At 37.7% G+C, this 17,936-nt stretch overlaps 1 protein-coding gene across 2 annotated transcripts in view; it reads left to right on the forward strand.

The window, feature by feature from the left end:
• arb2a (ARB2 cotranscriptional regulator A) overlaps window positions 1-17,936 on the forward strand; it is a 204,799-nt gene that overhangs the window by 134,868 nt on the left and 51,995 nt on the right. For both annotated transcript variants that reach the window (XM_079872939.1, XM_079872938.1), the window contains exons 9-10: window positions 4,203-4,319; window positions 16,134-16,218. In XM_079872939.1, the coding sequence (XP_079729065.1) occupies window positions 4,203-4,319; window positions 16,134-16,218 (202 nt within the window). The remainder of the gene's footprint in view (window positions 1-4,202; window positions 4,320-16,133; window positions 16,219-17,936) is intronic.

Here is a 17,936-nt window from a genome sequence, read left to right on the forward strand (position 1 = left end):
GACGCCATTGTGGATTACCATTCAGTTCTCACCTAATTATCTGGTGACTTGCACTGCCTTTGACACGTAATTATCAAAGGCCTAAATAATTGTCTTATTTCTTGTGTGTTTGCATGTAAGTCTCATGGAGAGCGTTCGCTTTTGTCGCCGGGACGGCTGAAATGGCGGAGTATTTATCGCCGCACGAGAATCGCCTCCCCGCCTTTCTTATCATTTAACTCTCCTCTTTGCTTGTGTGTGTGCGTGTGTGTGTTTCACACTATTTTGTGTTCAAAATGCAGAGGCAAATAAAGAAGCTCTTCCGTTGCGGTCAGCTTCATTAAGGAAAATGCGATTTCCAACAACTGAAGTCGAGCAATTAGCTCACTACGTGACGTGAAGCCACTTAAAGTGCTAAATGCTGTATTTTACAGTAGAGGTCACTGAATAGGTCAAACAGAGGAAGAGAGCGAGAGTGAGAATGGGGGACGGGGGCAAGGATAAATGACAACGGGGGTATTTTGTCCTCATCAGCTGCAGGATTTAGCTGCTATCGGAAGTACTATTTCGGTTAGCTGGTCCAAAATCATCCTTGTGTCTTTAATTGGGTTTCTACTGATTGGGGTCTCATAGCAACTGGGCTCTCTAGCAAAAGATGGATGAAGAGAACAGTCTTAATGGAGCTTATAGGGAGAAAAGGAAAGGAAATCTGCTGTCTTCAGAGGTTTCCTGCTGGCAGTCCTTGATACTGTTTGACTGAATGTCACGGCTGACCATTGACCACCTCACAGCATTTCCAAAATGACCCAGTGTAAACAAAATATTAAAAACAACCGGCTTACACCAACTCCTGCCTGTGAGAGTTGTGTTGCAAGGCAGCACTGAACTGATATTCTTCAAACCTTTCTGCTAAAGGGGTTTGTTCAAGTTTGCGGTTGGTACGATTGCTTAATGTTTTTCTAAAAAAAGTCTTTAAAAAGTCTTCCATGCTCACTTTGTATATATATATATATATATATATATATATATATATAGGGCTTGAATGTAACCAAGTATTACCTCCTACTAGCCCCTTTGTCGGGTATAATTTTATACAATATACTTGCTCTCTCATCTCTCCGACAGTGAGTTGACACAAAAACCCTTTACTCACTTGTTTCATTTGCTCCGGATGAATATTGTTGGTGGTGGTACAGTAACAGGGCTTGGATTCCGGTGAGGGATTGCACGTATTGAGCATAATTTTACTCATTCACGCAGATTTTGTGCTCATACCCTCAGTGTGTATAAAGAAGTATATTGGCTATATATAATGGGTCCGTGCGTCAAGTCTTAAAACGACAGTAGCCTAATATACCGGCTGCCAAATTATGAGATAATATAAAAAATATCTATATGGTAGTTTTTCCCCTATGGTATCGATGTCAAAATTGTGGACAGTGAAAATGCTGAGTGGCCAGTAACTTTGGAAAACCACTACCCACAGTGGGTAGTGAGCAAAAAAGTTAATGTCAAGCCCAATATATATATGTATATATATGTGTGTGTGTATAATATATATGTATATATATATATATATATATATGTGTGTGTATATATGTATATATGTATATATATGTATATGTATATGTATATGTATGTGTATGTATATGTGTGTGTGTGTGTGTGTGTGTGTGTGTGTGTGTGTGTGTGTGTGTGTGTGTGTGTGTGTGTGTGTGTGTGTGTGTGTGTGTGTGTGTGTGTGTGTGTGATGTCATCTGTAGTATTTGCATAATGAATTGCAACTGGTATTCTTTCTTACATCTATTTGCATACTGAATTGTGATTTTTCTTCTAACCATTTACAGCTCCTTTTACACTGCATAGTAACTAAGTGTTGATTCTTGTTAGCAGCCGACTGAGAAAATACATGTATTGAGAGTCATAACTGATGCAACGAAACCTAAAACTTTAACACTAATCTTTCGCTGCTGTTCAAGCACAGTTGTTTTCTTCAGAAAATGCTAATTTCACTGCTAACACACTTGTGTCGAAAACGGGGGAGTGATGTTTTCGTTCCATCTCGAAGGCTGGATGTCATCTCCGTCTCATTGCCTCCTTCATCGCGCCTTCACCTCTCCCCCTGTCTCTCCTCCTTAAGCCAGATGCTCAAGTGCAAAGAAAAGGGCAGAAGTGAGATAGCAAATGTTTCAACATCTGTCTCTGTTGATTTTAGCGCAACAAGTACTTCCACATGTTTGCTTTTTCTTCGCGCTGTTTCTGGGCAGGAGGTTGATGAGCACATCTGCCCGGTTTCTTTCTTTTATGGGTACAGACCAGCTGAGAGAGCGGCTCACGTGGTGCTATAATGCTTTAGCTAATGTACGGAGGAATGCAGATTACGAGTGTTTTAAGACTTTGGTCCCGTGCGTGCCGTCATTCTCACTCGCTCACTTACATTGATTGGGCTGACAGTAAATTATTTATTTTTCCATATGTTCTTTTAATAATTTCAGTGCTTGGCTCTGCCCACAGGGCATTTTGAAATTTAGGTTTACATTAATGGGCGCTGTGTGTGTGTGTGTGTAATACAGTTGCAGACAGCGTGTGTGGAGCACATAGACTGTCACTGAAGGACATCAATCAGAGCAGTGTGATGGTGTAAATCTAATACACATGTTTCAGTTTTCCCAAAGGAAAACATCACAGATTCACACACATCAAAGCTGCTCTCCGTCATTTTCCCCATCATATCCAATGTCCATGCTTGCTTTGAGGTTGTGTTTACATGATTTTGTCAGGGCGTTTGTAATGGCATAAGTAAATCTGTCATTAAATGCCTTTTTATGTGATTTAAATATTCATGCATAACGTTTTCATATTAGCAGCAACATTGCGATGATATACATCACGTTCCACCAATAGGGTACAAAAAGTTCATTCATTCATTCATTCATTCATTCATTCATTCATTCATTCATTCATTCATTCATCCGTGTGTGATAATTGGTATAGAAAACATTTCTATAGCATCAGTAAATGGTTGAACTTGACAAATACAGTCAACACAATATATGGAAGAAAAAAAAATTAATGGCATGAGATTTACTTGTCCTGCTGTAGAAAGGACTGAAATGCTCTTCTTGTACAGCTACTTACTATATTAATTTTTATATTTCTTAGTAGTCATCTAACACATCTAATAGTGTCACAGCAGAAATTATGGGATTTGTTCTTTTAATTATTTAAATAATAGTTATAGGACACCAAAGTGCACAGTATTTCTAGGAAGTCCCATGCTCTATTTGTTTTTTTTATTATTCCAAGTGTTTTTGTTTTTTTTTAACCATGGATTTTAGAACCATGTATATCTGAAACGTATAGTTAGCTTTCCAAAGTCCAAACGCTGTCTTAACTGACACTTTTAGTAGTTTTTAAAAGGTTGAATTTGCTGGCCTCTTGGGTATCATTGAAACAGGAATATGTTTTAGCCATGCGTGTTTCAGTCACTCGGTGTGTGTGTGTGTGTATGTGTGTGAGCCGACATGTGCTTCCTCCCCTTTTTTCTTTAAGAGGATGCTCCTGAGAAAAGCTTATCAGCGGTGTGATGTATTAGTCCTTAGTGCCTTAATAGATTCCATTTATCTCTATACAGTCCCTCTAATTTAAATGGGCTTGGGGAATGTATTAAAATGACTATAGACACTTTGATGTAGCACCAGGCCAGGTGTAGCTCCTGTAAAATGGATCACGTAAAGTGATTGTTAACCTATTGTTGTCAGACCGGCCCTTTTTCTCTAGCCGTTTATCTTGAATGGAATAGTTAGTGTGACAGGCTAACTCCTTTGGATTGAATACATTCGAAAATACGGGGATGAAAAGAAGTGCCTCTTCACATGTGTTTATCATGTAGAAGTGGTTTTTACATTCTTTTTACATTGAAGACTGCAGCATCAAGAATGCATTGCAGACCCTGTACTCTTACTGTAATGTTTAGCACATTAGCATAGTTGACAGAAAATATATGATGGTATTGTCATGTAATTCTATTACTTGAACGGTTATTGAACGATTACCACGACTTTGATAGTACATGATAATCTGAAGAGTTTATGTTAGTAGAAACTAAAAACACCATAAATTTGGATAATCCTGTAGCTTTTATTGAAACAATGCTATCATATGCTAATTGCTAATCTCTCTCTCTCTCTCTCTCTCTCTCTCTCTCTCTCTCTCACATTCAGATGATTCAGCGAGAAACAGAAGTGAAGAATCGTGTTCGTGCGGTGGCCATGACTGACTCTGTCCATAACGTCTGGCACCAGGAGGCCAACAAGTCCATTCAGGACTGGCTCAGAGAGGTACGATCTTCCATCAACCGCATATGCCAAAATGTTGATGTTCCCAATCACAGCATCAATAGCGGCCGCACGGCTCGGCTCAAACAGCCTGGCATTTCATTCAGCGAGCAGATACACTCCCGAAGCAGGAGTCACGGAAAGCCAATAGTTTGTTTTTCATCCCACACTCTTGTTTGTCTGTTTGGGCAGATGTCAATAAGAAATCAAAGCCAAACGCTGCCGCACGCAGGCAGATGCTCTGTTAGTATGTCAGTTTTATTTAGTTGCTGCCCTTTCAGCGATGACCTCGAGTCCAGAGACAACACCTGGGAACACTCAATATGCACATAAATATGAGAGAGTGGATCCCAAGCCAGGGCTACAGGGGAGACAGCCATGCAAATGCCAAGCGCAAACACACACCCTCGCCTCTCGCCCGCTTTCCCCGTGAAACAGCGGACCACCCAGCCCACCAGAAAAAAAATGTCTTTCATTCCTTTGTCTTTGCTGATCTGCTTTGCTCCGTCAGATGTTTGCTTGCCTTTTGTTTGCCTTGGTGATTTTTTTTTTTCTTTCTTTGACTGTTTTAGATTGTCTTTGGGCCGTAGGCTCTTTCTTCATCCAACCTTTCTTTCTTTCTTTCTTTGGGCCGTAGGCTCTTTCTTCATCCAACCTTTCTTTCTTTCTTTCTTTCTTTCTTTCTTGTTCTGATGAGTGCAATAGTCTTAATATGGTCATAATTGGAATATTAATTGATTTTTATGTGTACGTTTTTTATTGCCCCGCATAATAAGTCCATCAAAAATAGGAACATGTTTCAGTTCATTTGTTCTTTCTTATACGTGTTTCTTAAATGTGACTTACACCTGAGAATAAAAATGTGCAAATATGGGTAATGCTTGATATGACAGCAGCTGTAGGAATGTAAGTCCCGCCTTTAAGTTAAAAGAGCTTGAAGTATGCAGCTGTTTAACATGATTTGAGATAAAGAAGCAACATTTTTACCAGTGTTGTCAGATTTTATTGCTGATTTTAAAACAATTTGTTGAAATAATACAGGAGATTTCAGTCTTTCCCCATTCAGGTAGAGCAAATAGCTGCCTGGGGGTGTTACGAATAATGTCTGCTCAATGAGCTGAGCGGATAGTTTACCAAAAAACAAACAAAAAAACAATTCAATTTACTCACCATCATGGCTTTCCCAACCTGTATGACTTTATTTCTTCTGTGGAACACACTAGATTTGAAGAATGTTTTTGCCTATACAATAAAAGCCCGTCCAAAACAACATTGAACTTCACTGACCTTCATTGTATGGACAAAATAATTAATAAAAAAAGCTAAATATGTTCTGTTTGTTCCACAGAAGAAAGTAAGTCATACAGGTTAAAAAAAAACAAAAAAAACATGAGGGTGATTAAATTATGACATGATTTTAATTGTTTTAGTGAACTATCCATTTAAATTGACTTAAACAGACTAATGTCAGTGGCAGAAGAAAAGACTTTGTACTGTATATATGCACACACAAGTACTCCCATACATTGAGGACACCAAAATATTAATTTGTCAGAAGGCCTGATTAACACAGATGAGGTTGAGCATTTTATTTAATTGATTTTCAGATCTCATTCATCCCAATAATTGAAGCCAGAGGGTGGACTCTCACTTTAGGAATGTTAAAGTCACTTTCAGTCCTTTCGTGTCACCCATTAACCCCCTAATCCTTTTTTTTACTCCTGCAGGAATTGGGAGCCGGAGTTGTGTAAAGGCATTCGGCTTTCCCACTGCCTGTGTCTCCATCGTAGACCTGTCTTTAATCAGGGTCATGGCCCTATCCCCTTCTATTGTAACGTCCATAGCAATCATGATTTGGACATTATTCAGGTTTGAGATCACTGTTTCTGGCCAGGCAGGCATCTCTGTAGGGGTTTGTCGGAGGTGATGCTCTGTTCTTTGCACAATCGTGAGCTCTTTCGTGAAGGGGGTGGTAATTCTCCTTTTCCTCCTGAGGGAGGTGGAGATGGAAGGATGAGAGCCGAGAATTGGAGGGATTTTCAGGACGAGAGCGCAGTAGGACAGGTGATGTGGCGATAATGGGTCAGACTAAGGGCATGTGAGGGAGAGACAGGGGGAAGGGAAGACATGGGAAAGACAGGCATAAACAGAGCAACCTGAAGGAGAGTCCCTCAGGAAGCAGCGGTATATATACTGAAACATTAAGAGAAAATCTCCTAGGACATAGAGAGAGAAGAAAGAAGCAGAGTGAAGAGAAATCCATTGTCCATTAGAATACCTGCACTAGCAGGAAAGCTGAAGTGATGGAAAGAGAAATGACAAAAAAGCCAAAAATATATGCACATTATGCTATTACGTACTAGTAGAGAGAGAGAGACATAGGCCTCACACAGAAGCAGAACAGCAGACACCAACTCTCATCTGCACTGTAAAAAAACAGCAACTACACATATTACCATTAATGGGACCTTTTAAATCGCAGATTTTAAGAAATATGAATTCATTTACATTAGGGGTGTGCAAAGCAGCCGGTATTTGTATCTGTATTTGTATTTGTTGAGGGGGGAAAAGTATTTGTATTTGTATTTGTATTCGAAATTCAAAATAGGTGTAAAAATCATTTTTTTTTTTGCGTTACACTTCTAATTTACGTTATAGTGTAAGTATTCTTTAATTATATCCATTATAATAATTATGGATATGCAATATTGGTTGATGTTTTTCCATAAATCCAGCAATGAACATGTAACAAGGAACGTCATTGAAAAGAAAATAACATAACTGCTATTACCAACGTTAACGTTACTCTGTCAACAGCCTATTGTCTAAATTACCGAGCTAACAGAGCTACTAGTGTTGTCACGGTACCAAAATTTCAGTATTCGGTACCAATACCAGTGAAAATCCACGGTTCTCGCTACCAATTTCGGTACCAAAGCTTAATTTAGATTAAATTTACATATATTAAAGTGTATATCACGGTTACAAAGATGGAAACTGTAGTATTAAAAACACTTTACAATAGGATTCCATTTGTTAGATAACATTAGATAAAATGACTTAACAATAATCAATAGTTATATACTGTCACAATTATTCTCCTTGGGGTTCATTTAAAAATACATTTTTAAAATCAAAAGTTAACATTATTTATGTTAACATTATTTAATGCACAATGACTGAAGTGAACAAACATGACCAATCAAGTGTTTGTATTAAATAACATTCACAAACATTAATTAATGTTGTAAAAATATATTGTTCACTCAATGTGTTGATGTTAGATGCGCATTAAGTAATGTTAATGAATGGTATCTTATTGTAGTGTTACCAAATACAGGAGATAAAACGTGTTTTATTTGACTTGGCTGTACTTTTATTTAATCCAAAACTGCATTCATATTTAATTTTAAAAGGGCTTTTTAAACCTGCTAAGAGTTATCCAGCCAAGAATAAGCCTAGAACAGCTTTTCTGATGGACTGATATTAATGACATGATGATGGCTTTTTATTTCATTTCTCATCTCCATAAATATATCTAAAGCTAATGCAAGGGCTAGAAATCAATTCATTCTTTGCTGATACTTCCTCGTCATCATGGAGAGCGCAGTTCGCGCCGCGTCTGTCGTTGCTATGCAACCAATAGGCGCCCCTGGAAAAACGAGCGCGCCGCGCGCCTACATTTGAAATCTGCACGCGCAAAAAACGCGTTATGTGAACGACCCCTTATGGCAACGTGACATTAGCCTAATCCAAAATATTTCCGTGTCATTTCCTCCTTTCTTATCAACAAGTGGATTTACATCCGGAGGAAACGCAGCTTTTTGATATAAAGTTTTTCTTGTTCCCGAATACAAATATGTTTTAAGTATTTGTTCGAAATAAGTATTCGTAAAAAACACATTATTTGTGCCTTTCCGAATACCGTATTCGGGTTCGGCTCCACCCCTAATTTACATAAAAACCCAAGTTAGAGCAACAGAATTCCCCCCAAATGTTGTCCCAACTAGCCAAACACAGTTTTGTGGATAAAGAATCTCAACTTGAACAATATATCTGAAATGTTAAGGGTTTGTGAGTTCCCAGCATGCACTGCAGCATGAATAAATTGTGTGGCCAATTTATTAGGTACACCTGTTCAACTGCTCATTTAATCAGCCAATCACATGGCAGCATCTCAATGCATTTAGGCATGTAGATATGGTCAAGACGATCTACTGAAGTTCAAACTGAGCATCAGAATGGGGAAGAAAGGTGATTTAAGTGACTTTAAATGTGGCATGGTTGTTGGTGCCAGACGGGCTGGTCTGAGTATTTCAGAAACTGCTGATCTACTGGGATTTTCACACAAAACCATCTCTAGGGTTTACAATGAATGCACTTTAGATGAATTCTGCTCTAAAGCAGCTCTACAAAAATACCATAGTGTCATTATTATATAGTGACCTATACAAATTTTCAACTGGACAAAACAAAGCAGTGCTACTCTATGACAACATTTAAAACAATAGTTATGAGGACCTAAAAATCTGAATGCATTCAGGTTGCGTTAAATTTGAGTTTTCTCAACAATTCCTTTTTACAGTGTACATTTGAGTACACATGGCAGCATGTTGCTCAAGACAGTCGTCTGTCTAGTAGAATGCAGGACTGTTTGAGCACAGTGCAGCATGTTAAAGGGCAGCTATAGGTAAGAGGCCAGGCACATGAATGCTTAATAAGTGCATGCAGGTAGGAGAGAGCTTTCTCAGTGGGGTCCCAACACCTGTCTTCCGTTTACCTTCTCTAACTGAGCCATTAGGAATCCGCTTAGAGTCCCACCATGCTCCAGCACCCCATCTCCCAGCCCAGAGGAGCCGGGAATACCACAACCATATGGCCCTGATTAATGCTGATGGGCCTTTCCGTAGACTATTATCGCTCATTTGTGTCCGTTTGTCGTTTTTCATTTTGTGCGGCTTCAGCTGGGATGGGATTTGGATGTGTTGCGTAAATGGTTTGTGTGATGGCTGTTCCCGTACACATCTATCGCAGAGCATTCAAAAACGAACCCAGCTCATTTTATTTAGTAGATGTCTGCTGTAGGCCTACTTCATCATATTAAAACAGGTATACCAGTATTCTGTATCTGAACGTACTGTTTAACATGAACACATGCTTGCTCACAGTGTAAGTCTGATAGTAATTGTCTTGAAATTTACTTTTGAAAGCTGTGTATTTTTAATTATTTTTTTTTTTTGCAAAACTTTGATGGCTGGCATGACAGAGCTTTAGAGGGGATGAAATTAGAGATGCGACTAAAGCACTGCATACAGCACGACAACTAAAATATTTAAAGAATTAGTTCTCTCAAAAATTAAACATTTTGGCCCAAAGTTTGGCAAAGATTACCCCATACAATGAATGTCAATGGGGTCCAAAACAAAAATATTGGACCCACTGACTTTTATTATAAGGATAAATACTTCTATCTTCTTTTGTTATTTATAAATACAAGTATGGTCTTTTGTGTTCCATAGATTAAAGAAAGTCATACGGGTTTGGAATGACTTGAAGATGAGTAAATTATGATAGAAATTAGTTTTTTGGATGAACTAACCTTTAATAAAAATATTAGTGCTGGGCAACAATTAATCATGATTAATGGCATCCAAAATGAAAGTGTGTGTAGTTTACATAATATATGTGTGTACTGTGTATAATTATTTTTTAAGAAAAATGTGTTATTTATAAATAAAATATTTGTATTTATATATAATATAAATTATGTATAAATACTGTATGTATATATATATATATATATATATATATATATATATATATATATATATATACTGCAAATATTTATTCAATATATACATGCATGTGTGTAGTTATATATATATATATATATATACATATATATATATTTATATATACTAGTGCAAAAAATGCCCGTGCAAAATCAGTTTTTGTGTGTGTTTTTAGTAATTGTTGGTTTGGTGTGTTTGAGTGCTCATTGTTACAATTACACAGCAAAAGTTCAGTGACATTTTTTTTTGTGCATGGTAGAAAGCACACAGTGAACTCCGAGAAAACGCTGCGCTTGAGTAAACAGTTTGTGTATAGGCCACTACAAATGATGCCCGTGAAAGAGACTGTGAACGCATTGAATAGGATATGTTTAGTTGGTGAATAGCATAGGCTACTTACAGTAGCGATAACGTTAAGCGCACCAGAATGAAATATAATATTCAGAAGTAAACAGCATAGCTGACTTACAGATTCACTTTACATCCACAAATGAATAAGCGTGTCGATTCAGGGAGCAGTGCAAAGTGCCCGTGCAAAATCAGTTTTTGTGTGTGTTTTTAGTAATTGTTGGTTTCTTGGTAAAGAAAACACATTTTTTGGTAAAGAAAACACATCCAATTAATCAAAATGGATTTATCACGTTTTGGAACCAAACTATAATATTCAGAAGTAAACAGTGTAGCTGACAGATTGTCAGAATGTTTATTTTTAAACCACAACCTTCTTGGGGCTTCTTTGACCGATACAACTCTCTAATGACAGAATGTTTATTTTTAAACCACAACCTTATAAAAATGATATATTTAACGATATCTTTAGCATTTCTCATCCAAACAACTTTAAACTTGGCACTGCACTTACTCGTGACCGAAGCGAGACACCTGTCAAGTTTGAAATCCATCGGACTAACGGTTCGAGAGATATGTGGTTAACAGACACACAGACAGACAGACAAACAGACACACACACACACACACACACAGACAGACAGACGTTTCTGTAATTTATAGAGAGATATATATATATACATATATATATATATATATATATATATATATATATATATACAAAATAATTATTTACAGTACACATATATTTTGTAAACACAAACTTTTATTTTGGATGTGATTAATTGCGATTAATCATTGCCCAGCACTAAAATAATATATTGATAAACTGGATCCTGACCCATCCGTAATTCTATTATTGGCTTTTTTCCTGGTATCCAACTTATTTTACAACGCAGAGGTAAGCTATTTCCTGTACGAGACTCATTAGCTGCTATATGTAAATACCTAGAAGAATAACAAAGTGCAGTAAACGGCAAAACTATTTACGCTACAAACCAGGTGATTTGATGAACGTTTTTGCACATGTAAGATAACTGGAAGCGACTGACACCAGAATCCTTCCACATTCAAGTTTAAAATGGCCGCATCTACGCTCTTACATTCAAAATAAGGTAGATACTGTACATGTGGAGTCACTGCAGCACCAGAAATATTGAAGGCCTTTCCTCTTAAGGGAGAGTAGATGAAAGCTTAAATTAAAATCTGTTTTCCTCTACTAGACTACAAACAAAATACTTGAAAGTATATTTGTTCATGTCCAATTTGTCTAATTAATTCTTGGTTTTTACTTGTATTATCAGACACTTCTATTTAGCTTTATCAGCTAAAGGGCCATATCACGAGGATATATAGAGATTAAATTGTTATTTGAATGCTATTCAGGACAACCACAAGCCATCAGATTTCTCAAATAGATTAGAGCACTTCCAAGAGCTCAACCCAGCTCCTCTATCCCCCAAAAAATCCTTCCACCATTCTTGCAGTTTTATCTGTTCTTTTAAAGCTGTGTCATCCTCTTACATAGTGGCCTTGGCCTTCTGTTTCATCTAAAACTCATCCTGGTGCATCAGCCAGCCCTGACAAATCTGTTGAAGCCTCTTCCCACCCCCCGCCTCTTTGCCACTCACTCTGGCTGGGACTCCGGTCTTTGAAATTCCTGCCCTTGCTTCCAGCCCAGCTGACATCTTTCTCCAGACGGCATGAATTAAGATTGTACAATAAGACACTTGATGCAGCAGTCAGGGAGCGCTCCTCTCACTGGCCCGGCTCCATGGTGCACAACTAGTGCAGCAGGAATTCTAAAAATAGACAATGCACGCCTGTTCATTCCAATGGCAGTTGTCTTCTCCCCCAACCCAGGCACGCAGGCGATTGACAGGATTAAGAGAGAAGAATAAAGACAAGAGAAATGAGAGGAGAACTCCAAAGCCGGGGCATTTTTTGACTTTGTGTCATGCAATATGTAAGGAAAACATGCCAAAATAAGGGACGACTGATCAACTACATACCACAGCAGTAATTGAGCTTGCATGCTAAAAAAAAACTAAAAAAAAACTGAAAGATTGTATATTGTTTGTTGTTTTTATTTATTATTATTATTATTATTATTATTATCATCATCACTGTTTTTATTTTAAAAACAATTTTTTTAATAAATAAATTCATATAAAATGTATGATAAATAAAAGTACAGACTTTTACATTGTTACAAAAATAAAATAAAATAAATAACATAAATTGAACTTTCTATTAATCACATAATGTATCAGTTCCCACAAACATCAAGCAGCACAACTATCAAGATTGATAATAATAAGAAAAGTTTACTGACTAGCAAACCATCATATTAGAATGATTTCTGAAGGATCATGTGACACTGAATACTTGCGTAATGACTGCTGAAAATTCAGTTTTGTTACCATCACTGCAAATATATTAAAGCAGGGTTCCTCAATTGGTTTTTACCAAGGGCCAAATTCTGCCGACAATACAAAGCCAAGGGCCACCGATCAAAATGTCATGACCTTAATGTTTGCTCTTCTGCTATTATTGTTGTTGTTGTTTTGTTAAAAGAGTCACAAATCACAATATAATTATTCTGATTTTATTTATTTTTATTTATTATTTTTCTCATTAGTCTGTTTTATTCAAGCACTTATCAGCATTTTTGTATTCAGATAAAGAAAACTAAAGAACTTTGCATGGTGGATATTAAAAACAAATGAACAAATAACAACTCTGGATCTCCATGTCCGGAAATGTCATCATCCGTGAACAGCTTTTTGGCCTTGTTTGCCAGGTTCCAAGCCACACGTAAGGATGCTGCGGTGGCATTCTCCTGTATGGATGTGGTTTTATGAATAACAGCAACTGATTGCTTGTAAGCTGCTACCAATTGTGTTACCTTCTGTTTGCGACTCTCAAAATGTTCAGGAAAATTGCTGTTAAAATTGCAGTGCAATGAGTTGAAATGGCGTTTGATATTATCAGCCTTATGCCTGGTTCAGATTACACGATTTTTTTTGTCTGTTGCGATAGTCACTGTGTCAGATTACACGATTTTGACTCCTAAAAATCTTGTCATGTTGTGGACAAGAAACATGTCAGACTACACATTGTTTTCCGACCAGTCATCGCGAGCCGTCTCACTCTCACACACTCATTCACTCGCACATACACACGCTCACTCACATACATGCACTCACACACGCACGCACTCACTAACACACACACACACGCACGCACTCACTCTCTCTCTCTCTCTCTCTCTCTCTCTCACACACACACTCTCACTCACTCTCCCTCACTCACTCGCGCGCCGTCGTCGTGGAGGACCGTTAAAAAATTAAACATGCTAGTCTTTTGATTGTTCAGTCCATTCAGATTTGAATCGTCTATTTTCTGTGTCCACTTTTCTTTTCTTAACACTTGCCATATTTTCGATGTGCGCGAATGCTGTCAGATACAGCGTTTGAATTTTAACGCCAGTGACGTGCTTACGCTGATGTTACCATGACAACCTTGAAATAAGCGTGGGCCAAACATTTTTCTCTCACGGGCCGGATGTGGCCCGCGGGCCGCCTATTGAGGAACCCTGTATTAAAGGGTTAGTTCACCCAAAAATCATTGGAACACAAATGAAAATATTTGTAACTAAGCTAGCCTATGCAACTAGCACTTTGACTCTTAAAAAGTTCTTAAAAAGATTGTAAAACTAATCCATAACAATTGAGCAGTTAAATCAAAATTTTCTGAAGAGGCTCGATCGATTTATATGATGAACACATTGAATTTAGGCTTTTATTCACATTTAAACATTGATCAGCAAACATAAACAGAAGCTCAACTGAACCTGCTTGATGCGCGAGAACAAACCTCATTGGTTCTTACTGAAGCTCAAACGTGCTGCGTAACACAAGAATTAACCTCTTTTGTTCTTCTCGCACATAAAGCAAGCATGCTTTAGCTTCCGTTTATCATAACTGGTGTGTGTTGATGAATGTTTATGTGAATAAAAGCCTAAATTCAATCTGTTTATCATATAAAGCAATCGTGTCTCTACAGAAAATTTGGACTAAACCGCTCAATTCATATGGATTAGTTTTACGATCTCTTTATGAACTTTTTGAAGCGTCAAAGTGGTGATTGTGTGGACTGTCAATTACCTATCAGATAAAGATATCAGAAAAAGATCTTAATTTGTGTTCCGAAGATGAACGAAAGTCTTGGTGAGTAATTAATGACAGAATCTTCATTTTTGGGTTAACTATCCCTTTAAAAAAAAAAAAAAACTATTTGAAATTTTAATTACATTTCCCAATATTACTGTTTTAATATATTTTTGATCAAATACTGTAAATGCATAATCTTTCAAAAACATTATAAAATCTGCCTTACCCCAAACTTTTAAACGGTAGTATATATAAAAATGCCAACGATTTTAGGCACTCCACTTCACACTATGCCTAAGAACACCCCTTAACTGTGGTAAAATCATTGTACCAAATGTCCTTGTGACTTATTACTGTATTAAAGAGTGTTTTTATTTGTGCCTCTAAGTTTGCATCTTATGTGGGTGTTCTCTATATCCACTTCCTGTTGGGAGTATTTGCATTATTGTTAATGTTTACACATTTGTCATCTCAAAGTCTTAACTGCACTCTAGACCACAAACATCACTTTCACATCCACTACCACCCCAAACTTCAGAATCAGGTTGTTTCTTGAATTGATTTATCATTATACACATTATTATGAGTTAACCAAGGATGCCTTGAGCAAAATGATTGATGGAATTAAAAATCAAATTCCTGTGCTTTCCAATATACCCCTGCCCCGTTAGCCAAACACACACACCCATAGAGGGTCCCTGTTGGGTGGGAGTGTGGTGACCCCTGGGGTGACACAGGGCTCAGAGGTGAAGGAGGTTGACAGGCTGAGGTGTGATGTGACCTGGGGCTCCGTCTGGGGTGGTTGAATCGCCCGCTCTGTCAGGGGTGGTTGTCTTGGGAGTTGGTTGAGGGTTAGATAGCATTGTGTTTGTGGGTATCTGTCTGTCTTTCTGTCTTTCTGTCCATATTTGTGTGGACGGGTGGGTCACAGTCCCCATGGCAGTGGTAATGGCTGACAGTGCTATGTCTGCGAAAGTAAACAACCCTAGATAAGCAGCGCTTCACAAGGACGCCAGCTGCAATACGCTAATCTCGTTTGAATTTCTCTGTCTTCTATTCAGCGTGTTTTATCTTATCTCCAGTCCTCTCTTTTCCATGCATGCCTTTGTAACTTTTTTTTCCAACTCTGCAACCCATCCAAACAATACGATTGTTTCCAGTATACACATTCTGCCTGCATGTACAAGTGAAAACATAGCATACAGTAGCAGCTTAAGGGTATGATGATTTTCTCAATCAAACATGCCTAATTAAACTTGTTTTAGCTGAAGACATACGCTCTGGATTGAAGAGTAAGCCGAGAGATGGTCTCTCAGGAACATGGGCTGATGGCATTTTGAGGTTGGCGAGGTCACTAGGCCAAGCAAACACCCCTTGGAGGGTCACCAGCGATGTGCCCGCTCCTTCCCAACAAAAACAGTTGAAACTGTCACTGTGGCATGTCTCAAAGGTACCTAATTGCTTGCTCCTGTCTCCCTCCCCCTTTTTTTCCCCTCTCACAGCACTGCTGTAACTGGGTGTCGAGTCCTGAGCCCCTGGATACTCTAGTGGACCCCATGCTCAATGACTGCCCTCGTGTTTCAGCAGGTAAGCAACCACATCTGCATCATAATTCGCATTTCGCCTCTCTTACCCTTTACTTTACTTTACTTTACGTAAGAAACCACGTCATTTTCATCATTGTAAGATTTTATCAAAATATAATTTGTTGAGTTGGGAAAACTTTAAGTTTTCAAATGGCTGTTTAGCTTCTAAAATTCTTAATGGCCTGGCCCCACCACCTCTTAGTGAGTTTCTGAGTTTAAGATCGGAAAACAGTCGTCTCACTAGAGGTACATTTAGAAGGGACTGTGTTATTAATTTCAGGAAAACTGCTTTTAGTCAGTCTGCCTTCTCTATTAAAGCCTCAAAAGAATGGAATGACATCCCAACGTCAGTTAGAGAATTAAATAGTTATAATAGATTTCGTTCTTCTTTTAAAACTTGGCTTTTTAGCATGCAAATATGTCAACATTGATTGAATTTTTTTTTTTTTTTTTTCTCTCTGTTGATTTTGGAAATTGTAGGGTTTGTTGTATTCTGTTATATTTTTTATGTTTTGATTAAATTGTTGTATTTTTAGGTTGCCTATTGTACATCTGGCCTAGGACTGCAGATGAAAGCTAGCCTTTTGGCTAACTCTGGCATATTTTGACTTGTCATGTTAATATGCATTGTCCTTGTAATAATAAACTAAACTTATTGGTAACCAAGGGTGCACAAAGGGTGTCCAATCCTCTTTCTGGAGGGCCGCTATCATGCAGGGTTTAGCCCAAATCCTAATTAAACAATTAATGAATTAATCAAGGTCCTCAGGATCAACACAAATTTTCAGGCAAGTGTCTTGGGGCAGGTTGGAGCTGAACTCTGCAGAACATTGGCTCTCCAAGAGTAGGATTTGAGACCGCTGCTTTAGGACATCATGTAGCATTGAAGGAAAATATTGCCAGCTTGAATGGTTAGTTATAATGGCCCCTTATGGATGGAATTGGACAAAATTTGGTGTACTTATTTACAGTGTCCTGATGTCTGTGTGCTCCATGGTTTGTTAAGTTTGGACATTGCATTCAGTAGATATCAAATGTCAAAAGTTGATATCAAAAGTTGTGAAAGATGGTATTAAGTAGGGGAGTGCAGCAGAGAAGCATGTTCCATTCATAGTTTTAATTGAACAAATATGCCTTGAATAACTTTTTAATCATAATTATACATTTTCTTTAAATATGCTCTAATTAAAACAATAATACTAAAGGTTAAATAAAAAAAAAAAAAAAAAAAATCTTATAATTATTTTCCAGATGAACATTGTGTGTTATGTCAGGACAATCATTCAGTATCTTAGTTGATATTACTCTTGTCAAGCTTTTATTTCTAAAAGACGGGCAGAAACGGCAAATCGGCTGTTTGATTTGCGACTGTGCTCACTTCATTCATGCTGTTTACACTCATTTGTGTATCATATCGTACATGGTTTAAAACATTTAAATAGACATATCAAATAGTTGAAAATGTGTCTGATGGAGTATTTTAATTGATATTACTCCTGGCAGGCTCTGATATCTGAGAGACGTGAAGGGACGGCAATGCAGCTATTGATTTGCGATCGTTGTGCTCATTTCATTCATAGAGTTTACACTCATTCATTTAACACACTCATTATAGCATAGTGATTTTAAAGTTTTATATAGCTATGATATTGTGCTATCCCCTGGCTCTCCTGTTATCCAGCAAAAACAAGAAGGCTCTGCCAAATATTTTTCCTATTA

Source organism: Squalius cephalus (genome assembly GCF_949319135.1).
Source record: "Squalius cephalus genome assembly, chromosome: 5".
NCBI lineage: Eukaryota > Metazoa > Chordata > Actinopteri > Cypriniformes > Leuciscidae > Squalius > Squalius cephalus.